Source organism: Xenia sp. Carnegie-2017, unplaced genomic scaffold, assembly GCF_021976095.1.
Source record: "Xenia sp. Carnegie-2017 unplaced genomic scaffold, XeniaSp_v1 HiC_scaffold_21, whole genome shotgun sequence".
NCBI lineage: Eukaryota > Metazoa > Cnidaria > Anthozoa > Malacalcyonacea > Xeniidae > Xenia > Xenia sp. Carnegie-2017.
The window spans coordinates 3,979,949-4,006,586 of record NW_025813484.1 but is presented as its reverse complement, the minus strand read 5'-3'; the positions used below and the strand labels follow the sequence as shown (position 1 = coordinate 4,006,586).

The 26,638-nt window shown below is 36.7% G+C and overlaps 2 protein-coding genes across 9 annotated transcripts; one reads left to right on the top strand and one right to left on the bottom strand.

Moving 5' to 3' along the window:
- The first annotated feature begins 16 nt into the window (after positions 1-16).
- On the top strand, positions 17-3,927 carry LOC124444904 (RING finger protein 145-like). Its single transcript, XM_046995587.1, has 2 exons — positions 17-454; positions 1,076-3,927. Exons 1-2 carry the CDS (start codon positions 334-336, stop codon positions 2,620-2,622), a joined length of 1,668 nt encoding a protein of 555 aa, XP_046851543.1. The 5' UTR covers positions 17-333; the 3' UTR covers positions 2,623-3,927.
- On the bottom strand, positions 3,871-26,503 carry LOC124444902. Of its 8 annotated transcripts, none has more exons than XM_046995586.1 (44): positions 26,375-26,497; positions 25,281-25,327; positions 24,524-24,992; positions 23,822-24,040; positions 22,834-23,031; positions 22,662-22,733; positions 22,033-22,101; positions 21,853-21,945; positions 21,624-21,761; positions 21,481-21,543; positions 21,269-21,397; positions 20,269-20,340; positions 19,457-19,531; positions 19,048-19,380; positions 18,180-18,912; positions 17,989-18,104; positions 15,414-17,066; positions 14,771-14,800; positions 14,611-14,643; positions 14,501-14,533; positions 14,403-14,432; positions 13,946-13,978; positions 13,819-13,848; positions 13,671-13,748; positions 12,871-12,969; positions 12,169-12,234; positions 11,874-12,098; positions 11,226-11,360; positions 10,962-11,155; positions 9,655-9,700; positions 9,516-9,572; positions 9,274-9,441; positions 8,637-8,873; positions 7,799-8,036; positions 7,586-7,642; positions 7,286-7,416; positions 7,158-7,211; positions 6,385-6,501; positions 6,281-6,304; positions 5,871-5,903; positions 5,231-5,365; positions 5,052-5,117; positions 4,343-4,417; positions 3,871-4,103 (listed from the first exon to the last, which is right to left on the bottom strand). In XM_046995586.1, exons 3-44 carry the CDS (start codon positions 24,890-24,892, stop codon positions 4,023-4,025), a joined length of 6,837 nt encoding a protein of 2,278 aa, XP_046851542.1. In that variant the 5' UTR covers positions 24,893-24,992; positions 25,281-25,327; positions 26,375-26,497; the 3' UTR covers positions 3,871-4,022. The 8 variants fall into 8 exon arrangements, with proteins under 8 accessions (XP_046851542.1, XP_046851541.1, XP_046851535.1 ...); XM_046995585.1 differs by having other exon boundaries at positions 18,180-19,380; positions 24,524-24,649; positions 24,731-24,992; XM_046995579.1 differs by having other exon boundaries at positions 18,180-19,380.
- Positions 26,504-26,638: the final 135 nt, after the last annotated feature.

The window sequence follows — 26,638 nt, the reverse complement described above, 5'->3', positions numbered from 1 at the left end:
GGGGAGCAAAATAAATTCGATCGTTGTGTTTGGTTTTCCTTACGCAGAAAAGCAGAAAAAAATTCTACGTATTTCTAGAAAACTTTGCAAGAAAAATTTTAAGCAATAATTGGCCACATCTAATCATCTTCGTCCGGATATCATTTCTGTTATCAAGAACAACAATTTCGTCACACATTTTTGCGGTGCATGTCGATTGGCTGAACGTCGGAAGACGAAGACACGCCATAACGTACATAATAGCACGTACAAGAAACGTCGCCAACAAGAGCGACTTTATATTTTGAACATACATAGACTCAGACAACGCATGTGCTTAAAGTGTAAACGAAAATGAAAGACTTAGAAATAGTGTCTAGGCTGCCGTTTGTTATATTATTGGAGATCTTTCTGACTGTTGAAAATGATACATTCAACTTTTACTTTTATTATGGTCGATTATTTCAAGTTACTGGTAAGATGGGGATTAATTCGTTCGTATTTATACATATAAAGATGCGCGTAAAGAAGTTACATAATATAAAGCAAATTCCGAAGAAACAAGACATCTTGAGATTGCAAAATATGCATCAAAACAAGACGAGAAGTGAACTGTAAATTTTCGACTTTATTTCAAAGTCATCCGCAGACAGAAAATCATCCTCATTCTGTCTGAATATGACTTTGAAATAAAGTCGAAAATTTACAGTTCACATCTCGTCTTGTTTTGATGCATATTTTGCAATCTAAGGATGTCTTGCGTTTTCGGAATTTGCTTTATACTATATTTCTTCAAATTGTCGGCTGGTCATGATTTTTGGAAGTTACATAGCACACAGATCATTTATTGTGTAGATGTCTAAAGAACTCGAGTATTTATTATGTTTTATCACGAAAGCAGTAGAAAATTTCATCGAAGTCCTACAACGAGTATAAAGTGCTTTCAAAATCAACAGTTCTCATTAAGATTTTACTAAAAAAATTACTACCTGTTGGACATGGCTTTCGACCAGTTTAGTCAGGACCAGGCTTTTTTATAACTCAAACGTACAAAATCTATGTCAAGGTAATTAATTATGATTTTCTCTTTTTATAGGGATCATGTTTTCTTTGTGGTGTTTCCTGCTTCATCAAGAACAACTTATTGCTGTTTACCATTACTTGCTGTTTATCATTGATATGACTCTAATATTATACCTCAACTTATATAATACGATTGATTTTGGAATGTCTTTAGCAAACCGCCAAACTGGATTAACATTTTGGGAGATGTTTGTTGTTTTTCCCGTAGTAACCGGATCTTGGCTCTTCTACATCGCCTCGGTCATCTTATACTCTAAAGGACTCCACACAAATAAACCAATCATATTTGGTTTCTCCACAGCTCCAATTTTTATTCATCGGTTATGGGATGCGGACAATACTCCATTGTGGCTTTCATTCTTCGTGTTTATATCTTCATATCTCACATTACAAGCCATGGAGTCAATGATAAAGAGTGTTGTGCATTATATATGGAAATCGTTCCATGTTGCCAAATGGTTGTGCCGTATGTATGGCTGGACCATATTCTTTTTATTTCATTGGCGAAGGTTATATATAGCGGACACATTATCCATGTTTTGGGCAATTGCCTTTTCCATCAACTTGATTCTCCAACATCTATTTTCATTTTATTCAATGTCGGCATCAGTTTTGATTTTTAACTCTGTTGCACACAGTTGTACATCATTGCTAACCATGTTAAGCATGTGCTTCATCATTTATAAAATATGCAACTTCCTTTTAACGCATGTTAAACATTTTTTCCATGAAGATAATTTGGCTGTCGAAGAATCTTCTTCACCATCCGGAGTGAGAGAAGCTTGCGGTTTTTTCTTTTTGGCATTATATACAGGCGTGGCGAGTTGCGAGCCAAGCAGGAAAATGTACCTTTTGGAATTGATATTCTATTTAATTCTTGCTGCCTTGATCCGGTCAATGTTCGAAGTTGTTGAACCAGTTTTACTTGCTCTGGGCTCATTGCCAGCATCAAGTGTGAAGAAGCATCTACGAATCTTGCTTTTCGTATTCTTCCTTTTGATTGCAGCATTTTATCTAGCTTTTAATGTGTATGAAATGAAGGACCGAATACCTTTCATGACACCAAACATTATAACCATTGCTCAAATATTTGCTGCTCTTGTACTGTACTTGTTGTACTGCTACGATTCCTTGTATCAAGGTGTTTGGGAGGAACTTGATGATTGCGTCTACTATATTAACGGAGGATGTCGTGCATTTGAATTTGTTGTCATTGCCGGAGTCCTCTGTTATCGTTTATGCGATTTCACATTGGAATGGACCATTTTTCAGATTGCCATGGCACTTCTTCACATATATGTGAATATTTGGCAGCCGGCAAGAGAAGGTTGGCAGAGTTTGCGTAAAAGGCATAGTGTTTACCAGAAGTTGAATGCACTGCCAGAAGCAAGTCGTGAAGAAATTGATTCGCTTCAGGATGTCTGTCCGATATGTCTTGAGGAACTTAAAACTGCACGAGTGACACCTTGTAATCATTACTTTCACAATATTTGTCTGAAGAAATGGCTAAAAGTGCAAAATAAATGCCCCATGTGTCATGCCACTATTTTGGCACTTTGAACTAGTCTTATTCTATACATATAATCTAATCAAGATGTGGTATTTGTAAATACTTGAAAAATTTACGAACGAATGCATGGGAATTTTGACATAAAGGCAAGTTATTATTACGACCTATTTCCCCTTCGTCACAGGATGATGTTGCAAGATCAAATTTCTATTGTTATTGACTTTGATGACAGTGACATGAAGCATACATTTTTCCTACTTTCGTGTCGCTACTCGCAAGCACGAAATCTATGTCAACCTAGGCAACGGTTGTGTGAAGAATACATAAATACAGTGGAGGGTACTTGCTTGGATAACCAGTCGGAAAATCCGTACGAAACTTGCCGATTGAACGATGTGAATACCCGACTGACAATATGACCTTGTATGCCATTGTTTAAACATGTGTAACTGATCAAGCTCTGCTGTTGCTTAGTTCGTCTCAGATTATCGTAAAAAAACTTAAGCCAGACGAAAGGAATTTACATGAAACATGGTCAGCATTGAAGAAGAAATGAAACAAAAGGACAAAGAAGCCGCCGTCCTGAAAGCCAATCATAAATACGAAATTTTACTTAACATCGAACTTGAAAGAATCGAGAAATGCAAGCGAACGTACGAAAACTTTCACAATTTCGAGGTCTCCGTGATGAGGCATCGTCAACATAATATACTGCAGAAACAGCTTGAATTGAGGAAAATTGTTGCGGATTCCAATTTTGTTGAGTTTGGTCGTCATTTCGGTTTGCTTGAAAGAGGCAAGACGCGTCATAAAGAAACTTGTTCTCCGAAAATATCAAAAGCACAACAGAACGACCAGCACGTACAGCGAAACAAGTCAAATAGTATTCGTCAAGAAATCTGCGCTCATTATGCTAATAACGGACGAAAAAATTTCGGCACTAAAACAGTAAAAAATAACTGGGCAAGAAACGATAGCCAAGTCCATCAAAAGTTAGCAACCTTGACTACGAAAAGGAAAGAAATGTTCCCTGATTTTAAATTTAGGAATTATCGAACAAAAACTCCCCTAAAGGCAAGCCATAAGGACTCGTCACCATTTGACCAATTTAGAGAACGACTCGATGAAAGTTGTCGACGAACTGCAAAACGTCAAGTTAAAAGATTACTAAGCGCCCAACAAGACGAGAAGTTTGATTTAACTACATTTTATAGAACACGTTCGGCTGATGCGCAGATAACCTCAATATATTTAATGTGAACAAAAGCAAAGAATGACTGAAGTATAGTAAACTTCTGTGTTTTGTGTAAAGTAGTTTATTGACAAATAAATTATATACATATATTGCAATAAAATAGTTCGTTTTTTTTTTGTTATTTGTGCATAAAAACCTTATGGAATTTGTGAAATGTATGTGATTTCTCCTAAACAAGAATCTCATTGATTTTTCCTAACCTGACGATACGCGACGAAAATCTTTTTCGTTAGCAAATTGAACCCCACGTGGCCCAGTGAAAGATTCATTAGATAACTGAAAAATGAAATAAGAAAAGCTATCATCTACGGGGTCCATAGAAAAAATCATAAAAATCGCTGTTCATGCAAAGGATTTAGGAGGAAGCTTGATTGATACCATACCATGGAGGTCATGGGTCCCATACTCAATCTTTCAGTTTGCAGTTTTTAGATCGCTAATTTTTTCGTGCCATTTCAACATTTTCTTCGTACATATCCTGTTACGTTATTTGACAAAAATTAAAGAAAACGTACCTTGCTATTGGTACCGTTCAATAAATCAAGGCGCTTCGCGATCGTATTGTCAATATCAATCGATCTATTTTCATCCTAAAACATATCCGACAAGTTTTAAAAGTCCACAACGTAATTAGAATGAAATGTTAAACGCACAAGTCCATTCGCGTGTAGCTAGTTTTCAAAACATGTTTGGCATTTCTTCATGAGAAAAAGCGAAAGTATTTGCAATTTTAAATCCATCAATGGCTATTTTGGACTTGATGAATTTTAACTGCTAAAACCAGGGAATAGAGCCATTTGTTAGAGAACAATGTCAAAATAAAACTAGAACATATAAAGCAACAAAAACGGTTTAAAAGAAACTAAAAGTACATTCTTTTTCATTTAGTTACATAGATGGAATAGAAATTTTAGTAATGGAAATATCTTCAATGGAATACCATTTCTCACTCAATGAAGAGAAATTTTGTTTTTGGGATCTTTTCGATTTATGCACACAAAATTAGACATGTATTTCTACTAACAGGTGAACAATTGATTAGTGAAATGCTTACTCGTCAAGTATTTTACGGAAACGATTTGCAACAAGAGGCGGAAAAAATGGCGGTCAGTTGAGTTATAGGGGAACGTCGTTTCGCCGCATTGTTACTATTTTTCTGTCGATCTATCTTAATTCTTAAACAAAAGATGACATAATGGCATTGAAAATCCTCAAAAAAATTACCTGTCTTCGTACCGTCGCAATTTCTTCAATAAAATTTGAGGGAACCAAGCCCCTTTTACCGTTTATCTAATGAATGAAACATGAAATTAAATAACAAAGTAAACACGTTGGACAGCGGCCAATCTCAACCCTCAGGCTCCCCACTTCCACCCCCCTGTAATTGCCACTCCCTTTATCACCTCTCCGACAAAATATCCATCGGGTCTGGTTGTGTCCAAAATGCGAACAATGTCTCCCTCTTGAAATCCTAATTCAAGGCTTGGGTCGGGATTGGGTGAACTTTTCATTGGAGCATAACTGAACAGAGCGACGAACTAAAGTGACGAGCAATGGCAATTATAAAATGAAAACAATACGTGCGCTGATTGGTCTATAGCTGAGTTTGCATTAGCCTGTGCAAGCTCAATCAATTAAATCAACGCGTGCGCTGATTGGTCTATAGTTGAGTTTGCTTTAGCCTGTGCAAGCTCAATCAATTAAATCAACGCGTGTGCTGATTGGTCTATAGCTGAGTTTGCTTTAGCCTGTGCAAGCTCAATCAATTAAATCAACGCGTGCGGTGATTGGTCTATAGCCGAGTTTGCTTTAGTCTGAGCAAGCTCAATCAATTAAATAAATGAAAGAGAATTTGCAAATTACTCATTTATACATGTCAAAGAAAAAAATCAAAAATTCATGTTACCACTGGCTTCTGCAAACCTCGAGTTCTCCCAAACGTCTCCTAGGTTTGCATAAGCCTGTGCAAAGACGGTAAACATGATCTATTTCTCAATTGAAAATATAGAAATTGGACAAAATTGTCGTAAATGATTGACATACCGTCCGATATGGAGCGTTCAGTTGCGAAACATTCTTGATAATTATACAGAAAAATAATTATTGATAATGGAAGGTTTTAATATTTCCAACAGAACGCAGCCACTTTTAAGGAATTTTGACTAGTAGGGGTAAGTTTGACTTTTGGGGATAACTTTGACTAGTGAGGGTAATTTTGACTAGTAGGGGTGATTTAAAGTAGTCTGTGATACAGCTAGCTATATATTTTAAGGAAAAAATTCCCAAAACCGTTAAGTTACAACTAATAATGAAAACCGAATCTTTCACATTGACAATAACGGTGGTTTTGACAGGTAATCAAAGTAAATCACCGCTAGTGCAAACTGATGGACATATTGGGGTAAATTTCTCAGCAGTTATACAGTTGAAAAATGCCTTGATGAACAACATACATCAATAATAACTGTTGTTCCGTCCTAAAGTACAACAAAGAGAACAAAGATATTAATAAATTTGATATTGAAGAAATTTTACTTCATTTTACCAGTCGACCTACCGACGCTGCTGACTCGTTAAAGTGCGTTACACTTTTTTCCGAAAAAAATCCATTTTCAGCCACCGTTCGAATAGCGATCTCCAGCGGACGAGTCAAATCGAGATTTTCAATAAGGGCCTTTTTAAGTAAAGTACAGAATATTAGAGCGAAAAAATTAAAAGTTGTTGAAAATATCACGGGGCGTAAGTTACGTTTTCGTTATTTGGAAAGAGGACTCGGAGTTACAAGGCCCCAAGCTCTAACATAGCTGACAAACGTTCAGTAAAAAGTACACAGAGAATGGTAAAACAAATCCTTTTCCAAGTAAACCAAATCCTAGCACAAATCCTAGATGTAAACCAAATCCTAGTACAAAGTAAACCAAATCCTTTTCCACCCCCGATAATTTCAAATAATAAAAGAAAAAAACACTCCAAAAAACATCATCTTGTAAACTCAAGATTCGAGTCATAACGGCAAGAGACAAGATTTAAAGCAATATTTCGACTTTATTTCAAAGTCATCATCAAGCTAATGTACATAGCAGCCAACGTACAAGGCAAAATATTGCTTTAAATCTTGTCTCTTGCTGTTATAACTCGAATCTTGAGTTTACAAAATGTTTTTTTGGAGTGTGTTTTATCACTTATCGTAAACAAGGAGCACAACTAAAGAAAATAACTTGTGTTTCGTAAAGTAAAATAGTTTGTGTTTCGAATCAACACTGAAGTGATTCAGCGTCCAAATTTATTGAGGAGCGCCCCCCCAAACCAATATGACTCCCCCCGTACTACCTTAGCCATAAAAGGACTTTCAACATCTAGTTTGTTCACTCCATTTACAATAATCTACCGTAAAAGAAAACGAATTGTCATAAAAACAAATCTTTGCTGTGCTATAGTTTTTCAAATAAAATCATTACATTGTATCCTTCGATCTTATGTCCGCCGTTCCTTCCAAATTCATCAAGATATGGCGCGATCCAGCCAACCAATAAACAGTCCTCATTTACACAACGTATCACATGAAGATTACTGGGCGCTGAAGGTAAACCTTGGTAATGAAAATCGTGGAAGACAAGATTATCGAAATCGTTTTCTCCGAGCTATAACAGTAGCTTTTTACACGATTGACAACACAAAAGTTCAAAGGTAATGTTATACCTACTATAATGTCCCTACCAACAGTCATGTTCAATGTTATGCCTACTAATTTTCCGTACCTAAGGAGTGGAATGTTTTATCGAATGATCTCATCACTTCATCTTTCGGAAGCAGTTCTAAATAATAGAAGAATATAAGAGTTTGAATTATACATTTTGGCTTGGCTTCACAAGATTTGCGAGGAATGGTTACTAATCTACTAATAATAAAATACATTGTTGGCAAAAAGTAACAAAATATCCTGTAAAATAACGTTATCTCTTCAAGCTGACCTTTTTTTTCTATTGTAAAGGATCGATCGGTATTCACGTCTCCAACGACTGTCACCAATTCCCCTTTGGTCAACGACAAGTCCGGGTCTGCGTTGTTCGACGTACTTAATGTAAATGGATTGTGATCTTGTAATGGAACGAACGACCGTTTATTGAAACCGTTCTTATACATTCGGTCTGATGTCGGCTTAAGTCGGAAATTGTCGTAACTCGTTTCCATGTTGTTCATTTTTTCTTTCTACAAGAAGTACAAAAAGAGATACGTTATCATTTGATGCGCCATGAGGAAATGAAGCGATCGAGATCATCTACGCCGTTCAACATAGGACACGAAGAAGGTGAAAAAAGTCAGTGATCTCCCACAACTCGCAAATAACGGTCAGTATTCAAGACTGAATAAAAAACATAAAAAAAAATCAATTCTTAGGGACAGTGGCGGAAAAGAGGGAGGTTAGGAGAGCCTACGCAGTCCCTCCCCCTATAGTATAAAAAGACAAAAAATCCTCCACCAGATACCACAAATCACAACCACATAACGTAAATGTTTATTTTATTGAATTGTGTGCTAAATAAGTTCAAGCATACGCGTTGAACGTTTTTGTTTCAGTTGGGAAGTTCTGAGAAATCTCGTGCCTTGGGGGACGATCCCCTCTCCAATATTTAACGAGGTGTTCGCCATTACTTAAAAACTGGTGCCTTCAATATAAAAACAACACATTGTTGCATTCGAAAGTCAAGAAGGTGACCATAGAAATGTGAGAAACTTCATTTGAGGAATTTAATCGTGACTTGTTTTCTTCGGCATAAAAGGTCACATTATTCGGCGCATAAAACAAACCGCTTTTCTTATCTTCCAATCGTTCATATCTTCGACGTACAAACTCGACACCAGTCCTCTCTTCCCGTTCAACTCGCCCATGTAATAACCATTAACATCGAGATCACCCAATACGGTAACGACGTCACCTTTCTTCACTTTCAGCTCACTTTCTGGGTGACCTGTGCTGCTCAAACGTTGCGGATCATAATCGAATAAGACCACGCACTGTTTAACGTTGCAATCACGTGATGCTACCTGTCATAAAGATGAATAAAAGTAAACATAACAAAGATTTCCATGAGAGTACTTAAAGAATTTGTATCAACTAAGATGCATTGCGCGTTTTTATTTGTGTTTACATCGCTGCTTATTGAGCATGCGCACACTGAATTCACTGTCGTCACTACGTCGTCTAATTTATCTGGAAAATTGAAAATTTATGTTACTACAGGCTTGTGCAAGCCTCGGGTTCTCGCAAACGTCTCCTATGTTTGCATAAGCCTGTGAAAAGTCGGTAATTATTACTATCGTTTATCTAAGTTGTATGAACTACAATGACAAATCCGCCATTTTCGTGACCCACAAAATGGCCGTCTTCTTGTGATTAACGCGCAATACATCTTGGTTGACACACGTTCTTTAACGTCAAACCTACGTTATTATTCGTATCTGGAAAATGTCGAGACATATTGTGAGAGCGATTTGAGAGATCGACTTTTTCAAAGCTTGCAATGGAAAATTTCAAAACACGAATTTGTCGTTTGAATTTATCCATTTGTTCATCCTTTTCTCTGCATGACTGCTTCAGAAGCGCTAATTTGGCCTGAAATTAGACATCGATATCGCATATTACGAAGCATTATGAGCACGATATTGGTTGGATGAAAATCGCAAGACCTTCAAAGTAGGTAGTTGTACTTCGGCATCCTCTTTTTGTCCTGTGAGTTCAGCGATCTATGAAGGCAAGGATACTGTGTTATCATTCTTGACATGCAAGAAAGTGCATTGGCGTCAACATAAACTGTTTAATAGTTACCTTTAACTTGAAGCTGTATAACTTTTCCTCCAACATCTTGTTTTCACTGAAAGAATTACGTAAGGATAAAAAGGCAGGAAATCTGTTTTGAGTGAGAAGAACGAGTGAGAAGAACGATTGAGAAGAACGAGTGAGAAGAGCGAGTGAGAAGAACGAGTGAGAAGAACGAGTGAGAAGAACGAGTGAGAAGAACGAGAAGAACGAGTGAGAAGAACGAGTGAAAGAACGAGTGAGAAGAACGAGCGAAAGAGTGAGAAGACGAGAGAAACGAGTGAGAAGAACGAGTGAAAAGAACGAGTGAGGAACGAATGAAAGAAATAAACGAATCGGGAGAAGAACGATGAAAATCGATCGAAATCGCTTGAAGAAAACGAGAGAAGATCGTATCATGAGAGAAAATGAGAAATCGAAATCGAGTGAGATCGTGAGAAATGAAAATGAGATCAGGAAAATCGTGAGAAATCGGAGTCCGAGTGAAAATCATCGAGTGCGAGAAAATGAAGAAAATGAGAAATCGCGTCATCGTGAAAATAAATGAGAAATGAGTGAAAAGTCAGAAGGAGAAGAAATTAAATCGAAGAATCATCATGAATCGTGAGAGAAAATCCGCTCATGAGAATAAACTGAAAAGAAATGAGGAAAGAAAATGAGAAATGGAGAAATCGCGAAAATCGAGAAGAAATGGAGATGATTCATCAGATGGAAATCGAGAAAATCGATTCATCGGTGAAAAGAATGGAATCGAATCGAAGAACGAGAAAGATGATCATGAATGAGAAAATGAAAATCGTAGAATCGGGAGAATCATTCATCAGCGAAAAATCATCAAAATCGAATCGAGAAATCGAATCATCGGAATAAATCATCAAAGATGATGATCCGAGTGAGAAAATCGAGGATCCGAGAAAATCATGAAAGATGAAAATCCACGCAGGAGAAGAAAGAACGAGTGAAAGAACGAACGAAACGAGTGAGAGAACGAGAAGATGAGAACAGAAGAACGAGTGAAAGAGCGGAAAAGATTGAGAAAACGAGTGAAAGAACGAGTGAGAAGAACGAGCGAGAACGAAGAACGAAGAACGAACGAGAGAGAAGAACGATTGAGAAGAACGAGTGAGAAGAACGAGTGAGAACAATTTGAACAAGAACAACAAAATATAAGATCTCAAAATTGATGTAAAACTGTCATTTGAATCATAAGCAAAAATACCGCAATCTTTTCATCGTTTCTAACTGCAAGTGACCAAAATTACTAACGAAAGACGATTAAAAACAATTATACATGACAAATATGAAATCATTCGTACTTCGACAATTTAACCAAAAGAGCACTTTTCGACGCCAACTCATTTCTCTCTTTCAAGCAATCACCGAGTTCATAAGACAAGTCTTCTCGTTCACGTTCGATTTTTTTGAACTGTTCGTGTAGGAAACGAAGATCGGGATGAAAATCTCGCGACTTGCTTTCATCCAGTTTCGTGTTAGCCTTCCATTGCAACAACTGCAACAGGACATAAGAACAGCAATATTGATGTGGCGAATATTTCATTGTAGTCATGGAAACTGCAAACCTCGTGCAATCGTTGTCTCAATTCTATTTTTTCCATTTCACACTTTCTCAGTTGAGAGTTAGCCTCGTCCCTGTTTTTCTCAACATTAAATGTTCGTCCTTGCAAGTCGCGAACTTCTTTATCCAAATCTGATACCTGACAAGAAGGAAACACATTGATTAGTCATACATTGATTAGTCATACATTGATTAGTTATACATTGATTAGTTATACATTGATTAGTTATACATTGATTAGTTATACATTGATTAGTTATACATTGATTAGCTATATATTGATTAGCTATACATTGATTAGTTACACATTGATTAGTTATACATTGATTAGTTTCACATTGATTAGTTATACATTGATTAGTTATACATTGATTAGTTAAACATTGATTAGTTATACATTAATTAGTTATACATTGATTAATTATACATTGATTAATTATACATTGATTAATTACACATTGATTAGTTATACATTGATTAATTATACATTGATTAGTTATACATTGATTAGTTATACATTGATTAGTTATACATTGATTAAAGATACACAGTCATGCTCAACTACAAAGATTATACTTGATTATCAGTTATACGTTGATTAAAAAAAACCAGCTATGCTCTTTTCATGTACAAACATTATACTTCAACAGACCTTGTTTCTTAAATTATCGTTTGTCTTCAGCAACTGGCAATTTTTCGCTTGTAAATTCCCTTTTTCTTGCTGCGAAAGTAAATTGTTCATCGAAAAATCTCTTTTCTCAGCTTCAAGTTTCTTAAGTTTTTCGGTAATTTCATTATTCTCAGTTTGCAGCTCCTTCAATTCCTCGCGAACCTTATCTCTGTCTTGTCTTACTTCTTCTAACTCGTTAAGCTTGTTCTGTATAATAAAATCAACAACTCTCACAAAATCAACATTGTTTCTCTTGCCCCTAAGCCACATAACGTACCTGTAAATTTGAGATAGTTCTCTCCAACACAACAAACTCTTTGTCAGCTCTCTCGAGCCTCGAAAGCTGAAGAAAAAGGAATTTTAATATCATGGGGCGACTCTCCCGTTACGTGTGTGACATTTACGTTGTGATTTTGTAGTCATTCCCGGCTCCAAGTACAGACAATAATCAAGACTTTTAAAAGTACGAGATATTTATTATATCTTAGGGTGACTTTATCTAAAAACAAATGCTGTTAAAGTTTTTCACGCTGTCTTTCTCCGAGAGATACAAAGGCAAAGGAGTGAGAGACACACAAAAATCAATGTTTCCTGCTAAGGCATTTTTTTACCAACTTCACATTTGATGAACATCGTTATGGAAAAGTAATGAAAAATATGTGAAATACTACATTCAATAATTCTTTTTTACCAACTTCACACTTGGTGAACATCGATATGGCAAAGTAATGAGAAATATGTGAAATGCTACATTCAATAATCCTTTTTTTTACCAACTTTACAATTAGTGAACATCGATATGGCAAAGTAATGAAAAATACGTGAAATACTACATTCAATAATCCTGATTTAAACTGAAACAGACATAATGACATTGTATAACACTTCATACAGGTTGCTTCGAATTGTTGTCGCGCAGGCTCGATTTCAGAGAATTTCCCATAAGGTATTCGCGGAATGATCGCAGAATTTTCAATACCTGCTCCTTAAGTTGAGTGTTTTCCATCGTAAGAGAATCATAGTCGCATTTCAGTTCACCGTGCCTTTCTTCCAGGGATTTTAGTTGCTTCATACAATCCTACAAGAAATAATCAATATTGTATAGAAAACAATTAAGAAATAAAAGATGGTTACTGTGTTTGCACAGGCGTACGCAAACCGAGAAGATTTTCAGGAAAACTCAAGAGCAAATAAGTGCAAGCCCTAGACCGAAGGTTAAAGTGCTCACATTACCTTCAAGGTAATTAACTATTCAGATAGAGTTGACAATTTTAAGATTATTTGAAATATGTTTTATAATCCTTGACTCTTTGGGCTTCAAAGTTGGCTTTTTTCATGTTTGACCGTTTTATATTGTACACTTCGTTATTGAATCACACTGTAATTCTACAGCTTTAAAAAGCAGCGTGTTCTCCAATATACGTCACGTCCGGTGAACTAGACCCAGTCACAGCATCTCACGGTCAAACACGAAAAAAGCCAACTTTGACGCCCACAAAGTCAAGGAAGATCAAATTTTCGTGTTATAAAGTATATTTCAAATGTTCTTAAAAATGGTCGGCTGTATCTAAATGGATAATTACCCTGAGGGTGATATAGGCACTTTAAGGATTTGCACCTGGCTCGAGAGTTCTCGCCAACATCTTTCATTGATTTGATTGATTTATATAAGAACGGTTTGCACTGGCCAATACAAACACAGCTATAGACCAATCAACGCATGCGTTGTATTGTTTTTATTTTATAACTGTTTATGATGCAATTAGGAATAAAACAAACCTCGGTAGAGCTGACTTTCTGCATCAAGAAATCCCGTTGATTTATGACATTTTCAAGATTAAAGTGCAACTGTTCCAACTACAATAATTGGACATTTTCATTTCAAACTCAATGTTACGACGTACAATTTCAACAATTGACGCATCACCTCGCCATTACATCTAATCAACTCGTCAATCTACACAAAAGAAAAGAATGACGTCATTAACGTTCGTGAGCCAAGAAGAACAACAAAGGATTGGAATATTCTTTCACAGAAACCTCCACGTATGTACCTTGGCGATCGCCTCATTCTCTCGCTTTTTGTTCTACACAAACAAAACGTAAGACAATAATTTAAAAAAAGTTTTTCGTATAATGGAGCGCTCATTTGGAGCTCACTTCCCAATGAAGTCGGAGAGAGTAGATCCCTTTATTCTTGTCAAGCAAAAATTGCAGCTCACATTGATAGGCATAAACGAGCTTGCATGTTATAAAAAGAAATAACAGCTCTACATTGGAAACAAACTTATTCTTATATTCACTATGTCCTAAAATAGTATTATGCACAAGAAGTGTTTAGTAAACAGCTTTTATGTACTTTCATTTACTTTTCATATTTATTGTAAGTTTTTATTCCATGCACCCCTCTTGGAAATTAGCGAAAGTTGACGAAGTCAGCGTGTTTGTATGAAATTTATGTATGCATGTACTTAGCAAACTAATATCCGTTCACAATGGCAATTTATATACCTCGACTTTGAGAAAACGAATCGTTTCGTCCTAGAAAAAATAAAAATGGAAATAATCAACAACCCTCATATCGTGCAGGTCCGGAAAGAGGAACTTGCCATCATTTTAATATCGTCTTCCTTCTTTTTTATCTATAATGCATAAAAATATAGCAGTGGTCGAATTTCAAAAGAGATTTCACTGTAGACGGTAACGACGTTATACTTACATATGCGTTTGTTTCAATCTCCGTGGTCTCAGCCTGAAAAAAAAATTAGAAATACAAGAAAATTCAATCAATCATAATAGTTAATTAATCGTAATAATTAATTAATCAATCACAATAATTGATCATAACAGCTATAAATGCTTCATAATGTCCATCTTACCTTGACTGTCTCCAAGAGACTGTCTTTGTTCTGAAATTAAATAAAGTATTTTTATTGAAACGCTTTGAGATTGTAACTAAAAGCAACGATAATTCTTTCGACTAAGTTTCTGCGTTTGAATTCCCAGTGATTGAGTATGTTGGACGGACGCAAAAATTATAGCATTTGTATTTTTTAGATGACAAATAATCATCTAGAGAACAGTACGTTTTGCGATAATCAGGTGCATACTCAGAAAAAATCTCACGCACAGGATGACAGCGAACTGACAAGAATGGTTGACTAGTTGCAACAGGAAATCAAAAAAGATTTCCAAGTTCATATCTGCTGCAATCAATGGTGAATGACCGAGTGCAAAAGACGAAGAGAAATCAAGCGAACACTCCGCCTTCGTTTCACGTCACCACAGTTGGAAAAAAAAAGACATTTAAATCTTCTTTATCGAAACCAAACCATGTTTATTGACGTTTTGGTGTGGTGATTTTGAGAAGCACAATAACACAGAACAGTTTTCAATATGAGAATTTAAGAGTAAAAGGAGAAGAATGTATCATTCGTATTTTAAACTGTCGAAATTGGTAAATAATCAACTAGGTGGTAAGCCTGAAAAGATTCATGCTAACAGCGTTGTGCATTTTTTTACCTTTATCTGTCTCTCAAGATAAACAATCTTTTCTTTCAGTATATCGATCTCACCATGATTGAATTCACTAGCACGTTTGGAGACCAGCCCCTCCGGTGGGAAACAACCATCAACTATGTCTTTCTGCGCAGCCAAGGAACTTGGTGTTTTACGCAAGGGGGGTGCACCAATTGTCACACTACGTGTGAAGTATTTTGGTTTGGGTAATACGGGAGGAGGTTGACGATATTTGGAATCTGGAATGCTTTCACGCTTTACAACCTCATGCTGTGACTCTGGAGAAGTGTTTGAATGCGAAGAATCGTCGCTTTCAAAGATTGCATCAACTTCGTCGGTCAAAATTGTTTTAAAGACTTCACCAAAGTTATTTGTAATCGTAGGAGATGCAGGAATTGTTGAAGGTGTCATTGTAGTTGCTGTGTCAGTGTCAGTGAATGTTGAAGGTATCATTGTAGTTGCTGTGTCAGTGAATGTTGAAGGTGTCACTGTAGTTGCTGTGTCAGTGTCAGTGAATGTTGAAGGTGTCACTGTAGTTGCTGTGTCAGTGAATGTTGAAGGTGTCACTGTAGTTGCTGTGTCAGTGAATGTTGAAGGTGTCACTGTAGTTGCTGTGTCAGTGAATGTTGAAGATGTCACTGTAGTTGCTGTGTCAGTGTCAGTGAATGATGAAGGTGTCACTGTAGTTGCTGTATCAGTGAATGTTGAAGATGTCACTGTAGTTGCTGTGTCAGTGTCAGTGAATGATGAAGGTGTCATTGTAGTTGCTGTGTCCTTGAATGTTGAAGGTGTCACTGTAGTTGCTGTGTCGGTGAATGTTGAAGGTGTCACTGTAGTTGCTGTGTCAGTGAATGTTGAAGGTGTCACTGTAGTTGCTGTGTCAGTGAATGTTGAAGGTGTCACTGTAGTTGCTGTGTCAGTGAATGTTGAAGGTGTCACTGTAGTTGCTGTGTCAGTGAATGTTGAAGGTGTCACTGTAGTTGTTGTGTCAGTGAATGTTGAAGGTGTCACTGTAGTTGCTGTGTCAGTGAATGTTGAAGGTGTCACTGTAGTTGCTGTGTCAGTGAATGTTGAAGGTGTCACTGTAGTTGCTGTGTCAGTGAATGTTGAAGGTGTCACTGTAGTTGCTGTGTCAGTGTCAGTGAACTGCGCCTCTGCAATCCCATCAGTAAATGCAAATTCTGCATCACTGCCTTGAACTTCGGAAAAATTATTTCCATTGACTACAACACAATCATTGCAACTAGACTCGGCTTCGTTCTTCAGCATCTCCCCAACCTGCTCACTACATGCAGATTGAGTACCAATTCCCTGAGAGTCAGCAACAATATCACCGTGTACACATTCGATACCATTCCCTCCGATGTCAGCATGTTGAAGAGTTTCCGATTCAGTTTTAACCGTTGAGGAACTTTGTTGAATCTTTCTCGCTTCATCACCCTCCGCTTCTAATGTTTCACCAGAAGCTGCTAAAGTTCCTTCCTTCGAGCTTTGATTCACGAACGCAACATTTCGACTTTCACTCATGTTACTACCGTCAAAAGAAAGATTATCGCCACCCTCCATTTCATTGTTCACATTCGCTTGACGCAACACGACAAGTGAGGAAGAAGCCTCGACATTTCCAACATCTCTTTCATTAGTCGTTGAATCTTTCTAACAAAAAAATAATCAAAAAACATCATCGATGATGAAGACTGACTTAGAAAAAAATATTCTCGATCAATTATCCGAAAAAAAATCCACAGGAAAAAACACTCCTCTACGACAGATGAAGAAATACAGACTTACGGCCAAAAACATTTAAAATCAACGCTTGCACGTCAAAAAGATTCCAAATGCTAAACTTTCAAGACAAATAATCCGGCAACGCTCAACAAACATAAATTTTGAAAGTAGCGTTGAATACTTCGGCAGCATAGTAAACAAACAGGTATGAACAGGTGTATAGCAGTTACTGAACAGGTACACAAATCGTTGCCACAGCTTCGTTGTTTTACAAATTTGGAGGTTTTATTGATAGGATATAACTGGTTGAAGCATAACATTGCTTGATAACCTAAATTCATTAAACATATTTTTCGTAAATTCAGTTGCAGCAGATGCAAATGAAACTTCCATTTCAGATCCACTGAAGCACCTCATCCTCAGTCTTTCGCTACATATACGCATGCGCAGTAATTTTGAAGACTATTGAAATGTTAGTTGTTATCGTGTTACCGGGCAGTTTAAAGCCCGTTGCACCCGTTGCTTAAAGGAAATAGCTCCCACTTTGTTTGTGGTCGTATATTAAGCCAGAAAGGCTTCGAAGTAGTCATATGGTTGGAATTAGTGATAGACTTACATTAGCGTATTTAAATTCAAGATGGCGTCAGCAGGAAAGTTTCACGATTTAACTGTTATTCAATGCACCAAATAAGGAGCATTCCAACAAAAAAGGGTTGGGGTTAAAAGTTATAAGTCAAAAGTTATACTTTAGTTGAAAATTCAAAAAACAAATTTCCCGCTCGTACCACGCGTGTGTATATAAACATCTGAAATAGATTTCGATCTGAAATGGATATGAAATGCACTTCACCTTGATTAAAACGTCATCCACGATCGCACATTCAATGCACTTATCTTCTCTTTGCAATACTTCATGTAACTCGCATTGCGTTTGCATATCCTTTGTGTCTCTTGAAAAATCTCGTCCTGCAAGAGTCATGAATGCACGTGAGTACGAGCATGGAAGATCTGGTGAAGAGGAGAAAAAAATATCTTCACTACCAAGTGTTTCTTGTAAAGGTGTCAATATTTCTTGTTGTTTCACAACTTCGTAGAAATGTTGATTGATCAATAAATCGTTTTGACTGCATTCCTTCGCCAATGCCATCACCTCCTTGATCAACGATTCGTCATCGTCCTCCCGAAGATCCCCGGAAAGACCCGATACGAGTCCGTCAAACGAAAGGACTTCGGCGAACTCGCATTGTATGGCAATGTCCTTACACAAGCATTGGTCACGTGCTGAATCCTCGCAATCGTCATCGTCCTCCCGAAGATCCCCGGAAAAACCCGATATGAGTCCGTCAAACGAAAGGACTTCGGCGAACTCGCATTGTGTGGCAATGTCCTTACACAAGCATTGGTTACGTGGTGAATCCTGGCCATCATTCATTTTATTTTCGGTCGTTCTCTTATGAGAAAAATCCTCTTTCTTGCTATTGTTGAAAACATCCATTGAAGTGATTTCCGAACAGCATTTTCGATAATTCTCTCCAATAATTGTTAAAACACCTTCCTTCACGTACACAAGACAGTCTAAAAGTTCGCCATTTTCACCAGATTCAATGACCAAATCTTTCCAGTTACCACCGATCAAACTCTTTTCACTAGCCTCGCCGTCATGCTTCTCGATGACGTCATCATCTACCAAATTCCTACTGACGTCATCACTTGTCTTAACGTCACGAGCGAGATCGATTTCAGTCTGGACAGCGATATCACTACAGCACGGTACCTTTTTGAAACGAGCGCCGTCATGCTTCTCGATGACGTCATCATCTACCAAATTCCTACTGACGTCATCACTTATCTTAACGTCACGTGCAAGATCGACTTCAGTCTGGACAGCGATATCACTACAGCACGGTACCTTTTTAAAACGAGCGCCGTCAAACTCCGTGGAAGTTTCTATAAAATCTTCACGGAGACATAAAATATTGCACTGTATTGCCGAGTTGAATTTTTCCGTTGCTGCAAAAATTGACGGTTCTCTTTCGTTGTTCGCAATGTGTACTTCATTTTGTCTTGAATAGTCAGCTGTGTTTACAATGCTTTGCGCGTCTACGTCGATTTTATTGGCATCATCGCTTACTAACTCAAAACAAACATTGTCATCTTTGATGGGAGAGTTTAATCTATCGACATAAGGGAAATCTTCGTTTGCATTCAAGTCGTCTTTAACATATTCCATGAAAGATAACTCCTGCAAATGAAATAGAAATATTCTTTCAGAGAAAAACAGTCATGGCGAATTAGTAACAGAATCGTGTAATCGACACCTGATTCGACATCTTTAGCAGCAAACGTTGTGTTCGTGCGAGAGCAAGCTGCTCGTTTCGCGATAGCATTGGTTTCTACAGAAAGGATTTTGACAAATATCAACAACTGCTTTGAAGAGCGCATGTGCCATAGTAAATGACAGCAATAACCTAACTCTATAATAAATTGCTGAAAGCTAAAATCAAGATAAATAATCCAGTTTATCAAAGAACTATGACATAAGTTAAGTCACCATCATTTTTCAACAGATAATTTAATCAGATATAAAACGAGGAAAAAATCTTCATAGATACTCGCATTAAGATATAAGTCGTGAATATTAAGATCGTGATGAAATTCTTGTGATTTTCCGTCTTTTGAGTCGTCGTCAAACCAACTAACTGTTGACAAATGTTTCTGCTTAAAACTGAACAGTTTACAATTCATTCTTCGTGAGAAAATTATCTGTGAGGGTCGACGTCGTTATCTCTGCCATTGAGATGGTTTACGTCAAGTTGACAGAGTACTTCAAATCAATTACAAAATGCCAACACTCATTTAAGGTCCTAGAGCTTCAGAAGAACCTGTCTTTTTTCTAAAGTCGCATTTCCCTTCATAACGTTAGTGACGTCACTTTCCGACCATCGAACATATCCTGGCATGCTCGTGAATACTTAGTTGGTTTGACAATGACTTCGGAATAAAGTGAAAATATCAAAAGAATTTTTTCCCGTTTTGTTCCAAGTAGCTAACTTAAATGTTCACTTTGAAAGACGAGTAACTTCGAAGTTCGTTTCGTTTCATGTTGAATAACAATGTCTCGTAAAAAAACCTTTTCGTTCTGAAGCTTCTCCAAGCTTGCTTTCACATCTTCGGTGGAACACATCAACTCTTCATCAGAGAACTGAAGTATATTCAACAAAAATTATAAAATAAACACAAAGAAACGCGTGCGCTGATTGGTCTAGAGTTGTGTTTGCATTAGCCAGTGCAAAACACATCTGAGCTCAACCAATCAAATCAATCATAACAATCAATCAGTTTTGTGCACTCTCGAGCAGGTGCAAACTATCGACCTTCGGTCACAGGCTTGCACTGATCTGCTCTCGAGTTTTCCCAAAGGTCTCCTCGGTTTGCATAAGCCTGTGCAACATAGTAAACATCTTTTATTTCGTAAAAACAACTAGATTTGTTCTGATGACATAGAAGAGAAAAATCGTGGGCAACAATAGATATGTGTTACTCGTCAAAAAATCAATGCATCAAACGCATTTATTGTTAATCACTGTAAATAAAGTAAATGGTTTGAACCCGGCAGTATCGTTACATGTTTGTAGATGTAGATCGTCCAGGTTGGTATAGACCTGAGAAAGACTCTTTTTGTTGTTGTTGACTGACGTTTTGACAACCTTAGCGGCAGTCATCTTCCGTGTCAAAACATTTGTCAGTCAACAACAACAAAAAGAGTCCTTCTCAGGACTATACCAATCTGGACGATCTACATCTACAAACATGTTAATCACTGTGTAACTTTAGCGACTGAAGTGTGTATCCCGTATGGATAGATTAGGGAGTTGTAACACCAAGGCGCGTTGTAAGATTAATGTAAAATGATAATCGGTCGAATTCTTTGGTTTAATGCCCTTCTTTACGTAAAATTAAAAATATATCATCAATAGTTCGTTGCATAGCAGCTTTTCACGTAGAACTTTAACCAACAATAAACATGAACAGTTTTCACAAAACATACTTCATAGTCAACATATAGCGTTATCTGTTGTGTACAACCATTTTAACCAACAATAAACATGAAAAGTTTTCACAAAACATACTTGATAGTCAACACATATAGTGGGAACGTTGAGTTTCACCCTATTTTCTTGACAAAGGAAGTTTTCCTGGATCAATTCCTGAAGTTGAAACTCCAGCAATTCATTACGATCGTGACTTTCAACAAGTTCCTTTGAGGACGAATAAAAAATAATCAGGGCCTCAACTCTCGTTTCATAGCTGCTCTTAAAGAAAACGTTGAGCTGTAATTAACCTTGTTTAGTTCGTCGATTTGTCGTTGAGCTTCAAACAGATCATTTTCTACTTTTCCTTTTCCCTGAAAAAAACACAACACAGCGTAACTCAAACAATAATCAATTCTTAATAAATACTTTTTGTGCTTATGTGTCAACTTACTGCGACAATTTCTTTTCTGCGGTCGTCGTTTTCTTGCTGAAGAAAAGAGTTCACTTTCTGTAGTTGAAGAATTTCTTTGTGAAGACGAGAAAGTAATTCGACATCTTGACTTTCTTCGATTGTTTCTTCGATAATCGACTGTGAAAAGAAGATCGAGGAGATTGGGGTACAAACAGTGTAATGTGTGTACAAATAGCGTCTGAAATGATTGCATAAGGTGCTTCATTACACTGCTGCTTGAGCTGCATGCACTGAATACAGGCGAAATACAATCTTCTCGTTCGTCATAACCTTCATAAAGATGAATGTCATCCATTGAACTCTAAACAACATAAATGAAAGTCATGTAATAAAAAAAAAGGCGATGGCAACATGTATAGCTAGAATGACGTTGGAAAAAATTACTCACATGGAAACTAGCAAACTTTGGACTTTTATACAATTTCTGCTTCAATATCTCGATCCTTCTGTCTTTACCCTAAAACGTTTTGCATTTACATAGCGCATTAAACCAAGGGAAATTTTTACATCAGACACAACCCATAACCACACATCAAACAAAACTAAACACCTAGCATCAGACACAACCAAACACTTCAAACCAGGAGAAAAGTTTTTTCCAAATATTTTCACTCGCTTAATTGATCTTGTGCGAACGGTAAAAATTGCTATACGGTAAAAATTGCTATAGAGTAAAAATTGCTATACGGTAAAAATTGCTATACGGTAAAAATTGCTATACGGTAAAAATTGCTATAAGGCAAAAATTGCTATCGATGTTGTGAAGATTTGCAGCAAATAATCAATGAAGCAAAAACCCGAAAACCAACAGAAAATTTACCAAGCGAGACTACTATAACCATGGCTGTAGTTAAAAACACGCAGGTTCTTGTTCATTCAACTTGTATTTTAAGGATCTCTTAACTTCATATTAAAGTTATTTGCAAAGTAGGAATGGTGACAGTAAAACATAAAATGACATAGCACAGTTTTGTCGCTTTAATGACATGTAAAAGAAAGCAATGAAATACACTTTACCTTTATAGTTTTCTCGAGTTTTTCAACAGCAATTTTCTGCTGCTGGATTTGTTGAAATGACGGATAGCCGACCTAATAAAGTAGTTATTTCATCTCATACAACACTACGTACATCACCTAGAAGCATTCAATATTACACCACTAATCATTTCTATTTCAAATTATTTCTTACAGTTTTAATCGACGATTCCGAAGAATCCACCACCACGTTAGAACTTTTTCGTCCAGAAATGTCGTCTCTACTTATTTGATCCAGTTTGTCTTTCAGAGAGTCTTTCTCAAGTTGCGATCGAATATAGTTACATGATTCGATGCCAAGCTTTTTTTCAAGATGATGAATGATGTTTGTCAACTGACGGATTTCTGTCATCTGTAAAACAAGGAAATTATTACCAGCATCATTGATGTCATCACCACAAGAGCACGTTCTTGGATAAATGGACATTTTATGTTTGACGCAGTTCGATTTGTAAAGAATTCGTTCTTTTTAAAAACGCGACCAACCTCGTTGTTATAAAGTTGTTTTAAGTCATTGAGTCGAGTTGTGATTGATTTATTTTACCCAACGCTCAATTTGATTTGCAGCTTTATCATCATCGACGTCATTTTTACCATTATGATTATCAACAGTATCATAATCATTCTAACAACTACCATTACCACCATTATCATCATTATCACCATTATCATAATTATCATAACTACCATTATCACCATTACATCATTATCACCATTATCATAATAACTACCATTACCACCATTATCCCCATTATCATAATTATCCTAACAATTAATATTACCACCATTATCATCATTATCATATTTACTACCATATCACCATAGTAATGATTACCATCATTATTAGCATTAAAATCAATACCATAATTACTACCAATATCATCATCACCAGTGTCACCATCTATCAAATTTATCGTTTAAAATTTGACGAAGGTGTGCGTACTGTCTTAAAGATTGGTAAGGATTATGTAAATGAAGAATGGAGAAATGGTACAATGACATTAATGAAACGAGGAAGATATATAATGACCGAACGTATGAACTGCGGCTGCAATATATTTATTGTAGAAGTAAACATTTTTTCAATGTAGCTACAACGAACACCATAATTCAGTGCGTGCGATCTAAAAACATTTCGTCACCTGCTTTCGGGCATCCTTCCAAGATAGTCGCCTCTGCCTAAGTATTTCCTGTTCGTGCTGCGCATGCGCTCTCCGTAGTTCGATCATCTTTTTCTTATCCGCATCCTCCGCAATTTTACATCTTTCTTCGACCTTCCTCTTTTCTTCTTTCAAATCTTCTATGCAGACCTCCAATTTCGTCACCTGTTTCCTGAACATTTTCTCAACTTCATCTTTCGTCTATATGGATAAACATGAACACAGTGATGTTTTCCAGAGTGCCAGTGGCATAACAACGGGGTGAGTAGTTGGTCAGTCAGCCCCGAGTAGCAACTCTTCTGGAAATAAATTTTCGTCATACAGAGTGTAGCTATAAAATTGAATATTATCATCTAAAATTATTGTTAATTATTAAAATTATACATATAAAATTAATTTATAGTTAAATTAAAATGCCCCGATCAGTACGCTAATCCCATAGGTGCATTATCACCACGCCTTTTTTTTCTGTTGCAATTTGAAGCTATCTCAGGCGTAGAAAAGCTTTCGAGAGCGAGTAACAACGATATGTAATCTAGTCAAATGGTTGACAATACTTTATGCACCCGAAGGCTTAGCATAGCTGGTGATAGGCATTGAAACTATCACGATACGTCAATTTCGTTGCTTCCGTTATTTTGATACACCCTGTAATTTACTTTCCTAATGAAACAAAACGAATACCTCGTTGGTAATCTGAAAACGAAGTTTTTGAAGCAAATTCTCTTGATCGCGATTCCAGTCCGACTCGCGTTTTTTCGACTCTTCATCTTTTCGCTTCACTGCAGCCGCAATTTCTTTTTCTTTCTCCTTAACGAGACGATCTTTAAGCTCGTTGAGTTCTTCTTGCTTTTCCTTATAAAATTTGCGTCGAGCTTCACTCAATACAACCTGACAGCGTTTGCGCTCTTCTTCTCTTATTTGCTTCACTTCAACGATGTGCTCTCGTCTTAAATTCAACTCGCAATTCTTCTCGTCAGAAAGTGTCGTGTGTAATTCTTGAAGGGTTTCACGAAGTCCCAAGTTCTCTGCTTCTAGATTTAGTTGAGCCATATGGAACTCCAAATCAGTTAGCTACATGCACATCTTCAATGTCGTATGCTCAGCCATCAGTGCTCAACATCACTGCACTGGTGTCTTCTATAGCACTGTACTAAATCAAAAAAATTAGATGACAAAAAACATCACATGTTGTCATTTACAAAACTCTTCCTCCAAAGTCATGCAAATTAATGAATGAAATTGATATTTTCATGCAAGTCAGTAGATGTGTGCTACAAATACTGGAAGAATAGGTAGGATTTATGAAAATGGAGGTGGGGTTGGGGGTGGGTGAAATCACTTAGGACATGCAAAAAAAAGAAACTTAAATCGCTGTTGATTTCAAATTGTTATGAAGAAAAAGTGGAAGCAGTTGCCCCCATGTTTCCCCTGGCTATACCTTTGAAAGATTGCCATCATCCCGAACAAAAAATACCAGAGTTACAGCTGAAATGATGAGAAATTAATAGACAGTTTTTGGTACCTGGAATAGTTAAAAGTGATCGACAATTTTTCAACAATTCTCTTAAAAGTGACGTACACATTATATACTAGAAAAGAGTTTGCCAAATCCATTAACAAGTACATTACATACAAGACAAAATTTTTAAAAAAAAGTTTAATTCTTTGACAGGAATGAGAAGGTTCAACACTTTATCTTGGTGTCTATCACATGATACTAATGACTTCTACAATGAAACTTGTATATATTTATATGATAATAATTTGAGCTTTTGTCTTGTTGCTTCGAGCCTTCATCAGAATGAGGAAATTACTATTTACATGTGCTTTTAGCTTGTAGATGCTTAGAGCGTCAAATTAGATTAGCAGGTTTATTTAATGTGATTGGATGGAGTGGAATGCATTGCCATGGGTTTTGGTGTATTGTGAAAATGATTGGTGTTAATATTATTAGAGTGTAATGTAATAAATAGTAATTTCCTCATTCTGATGAAGGCTTGAAGCAACGAGTCGAAACCTCAATAAAATAATTTTTAAAACAATCCGGAGAAACTTTCATTCTTTATGTATTAAATGCCTGGATTACCAATTTTCAAACTTATATATATATATTATATATGAAAGGATCTAAGGAAGTCAGTCCAGTCAAACAACTTAGTAAAAATATGGCTGAGTAAAATCATTTCATTTTTGAAGTGCCATGAAAAGTTGTTTAAAGTTTTCCAAACTTTGATTGTGTGTTTGTCAAAATATAGTTCATCCAGGACTAACGAAAACAACCTTTTGGTCACATAAACCTGCCAATATGGAAGTTGAGACAAACTAGAAGGTTAGTAAGAGCTATTAGGGAACATACAAGAAATATCTACTTCGTACTTGAAATTACGCGAAGCAAGCTTCGAAGAAGAACGGCTTCTTCCCGCCTTGAGGAGTTGAGTGAGGACGGTGAGGTTCGAGTCATAGAGAATACTTAGAAAAGATGATACATCAAACGAAAATGTCAATAAGCGTTTGCTTGCGCTTTGTACTTACATGAACGATGATAAGTTTGAACCAACTCGCTAAGCATACCATTTCAATGAAGAAAGTTTTACCTAATACTTCGCATGATGCCAAGAACTATTTATGATAGTGTTGGTTTGTTTCTTATCCCATTTTGGGATGTCCATGGTGATCAGTGTTTATTTCGTCGCCCGCGAATAGGTCGAGGGAGCCCTAATCATTGGTCTTTAGGGTGATCTATTTTTGTCTGTATGGTTACCCCTGGTGTCAAAGTACCAACCATTGGTCTAACCA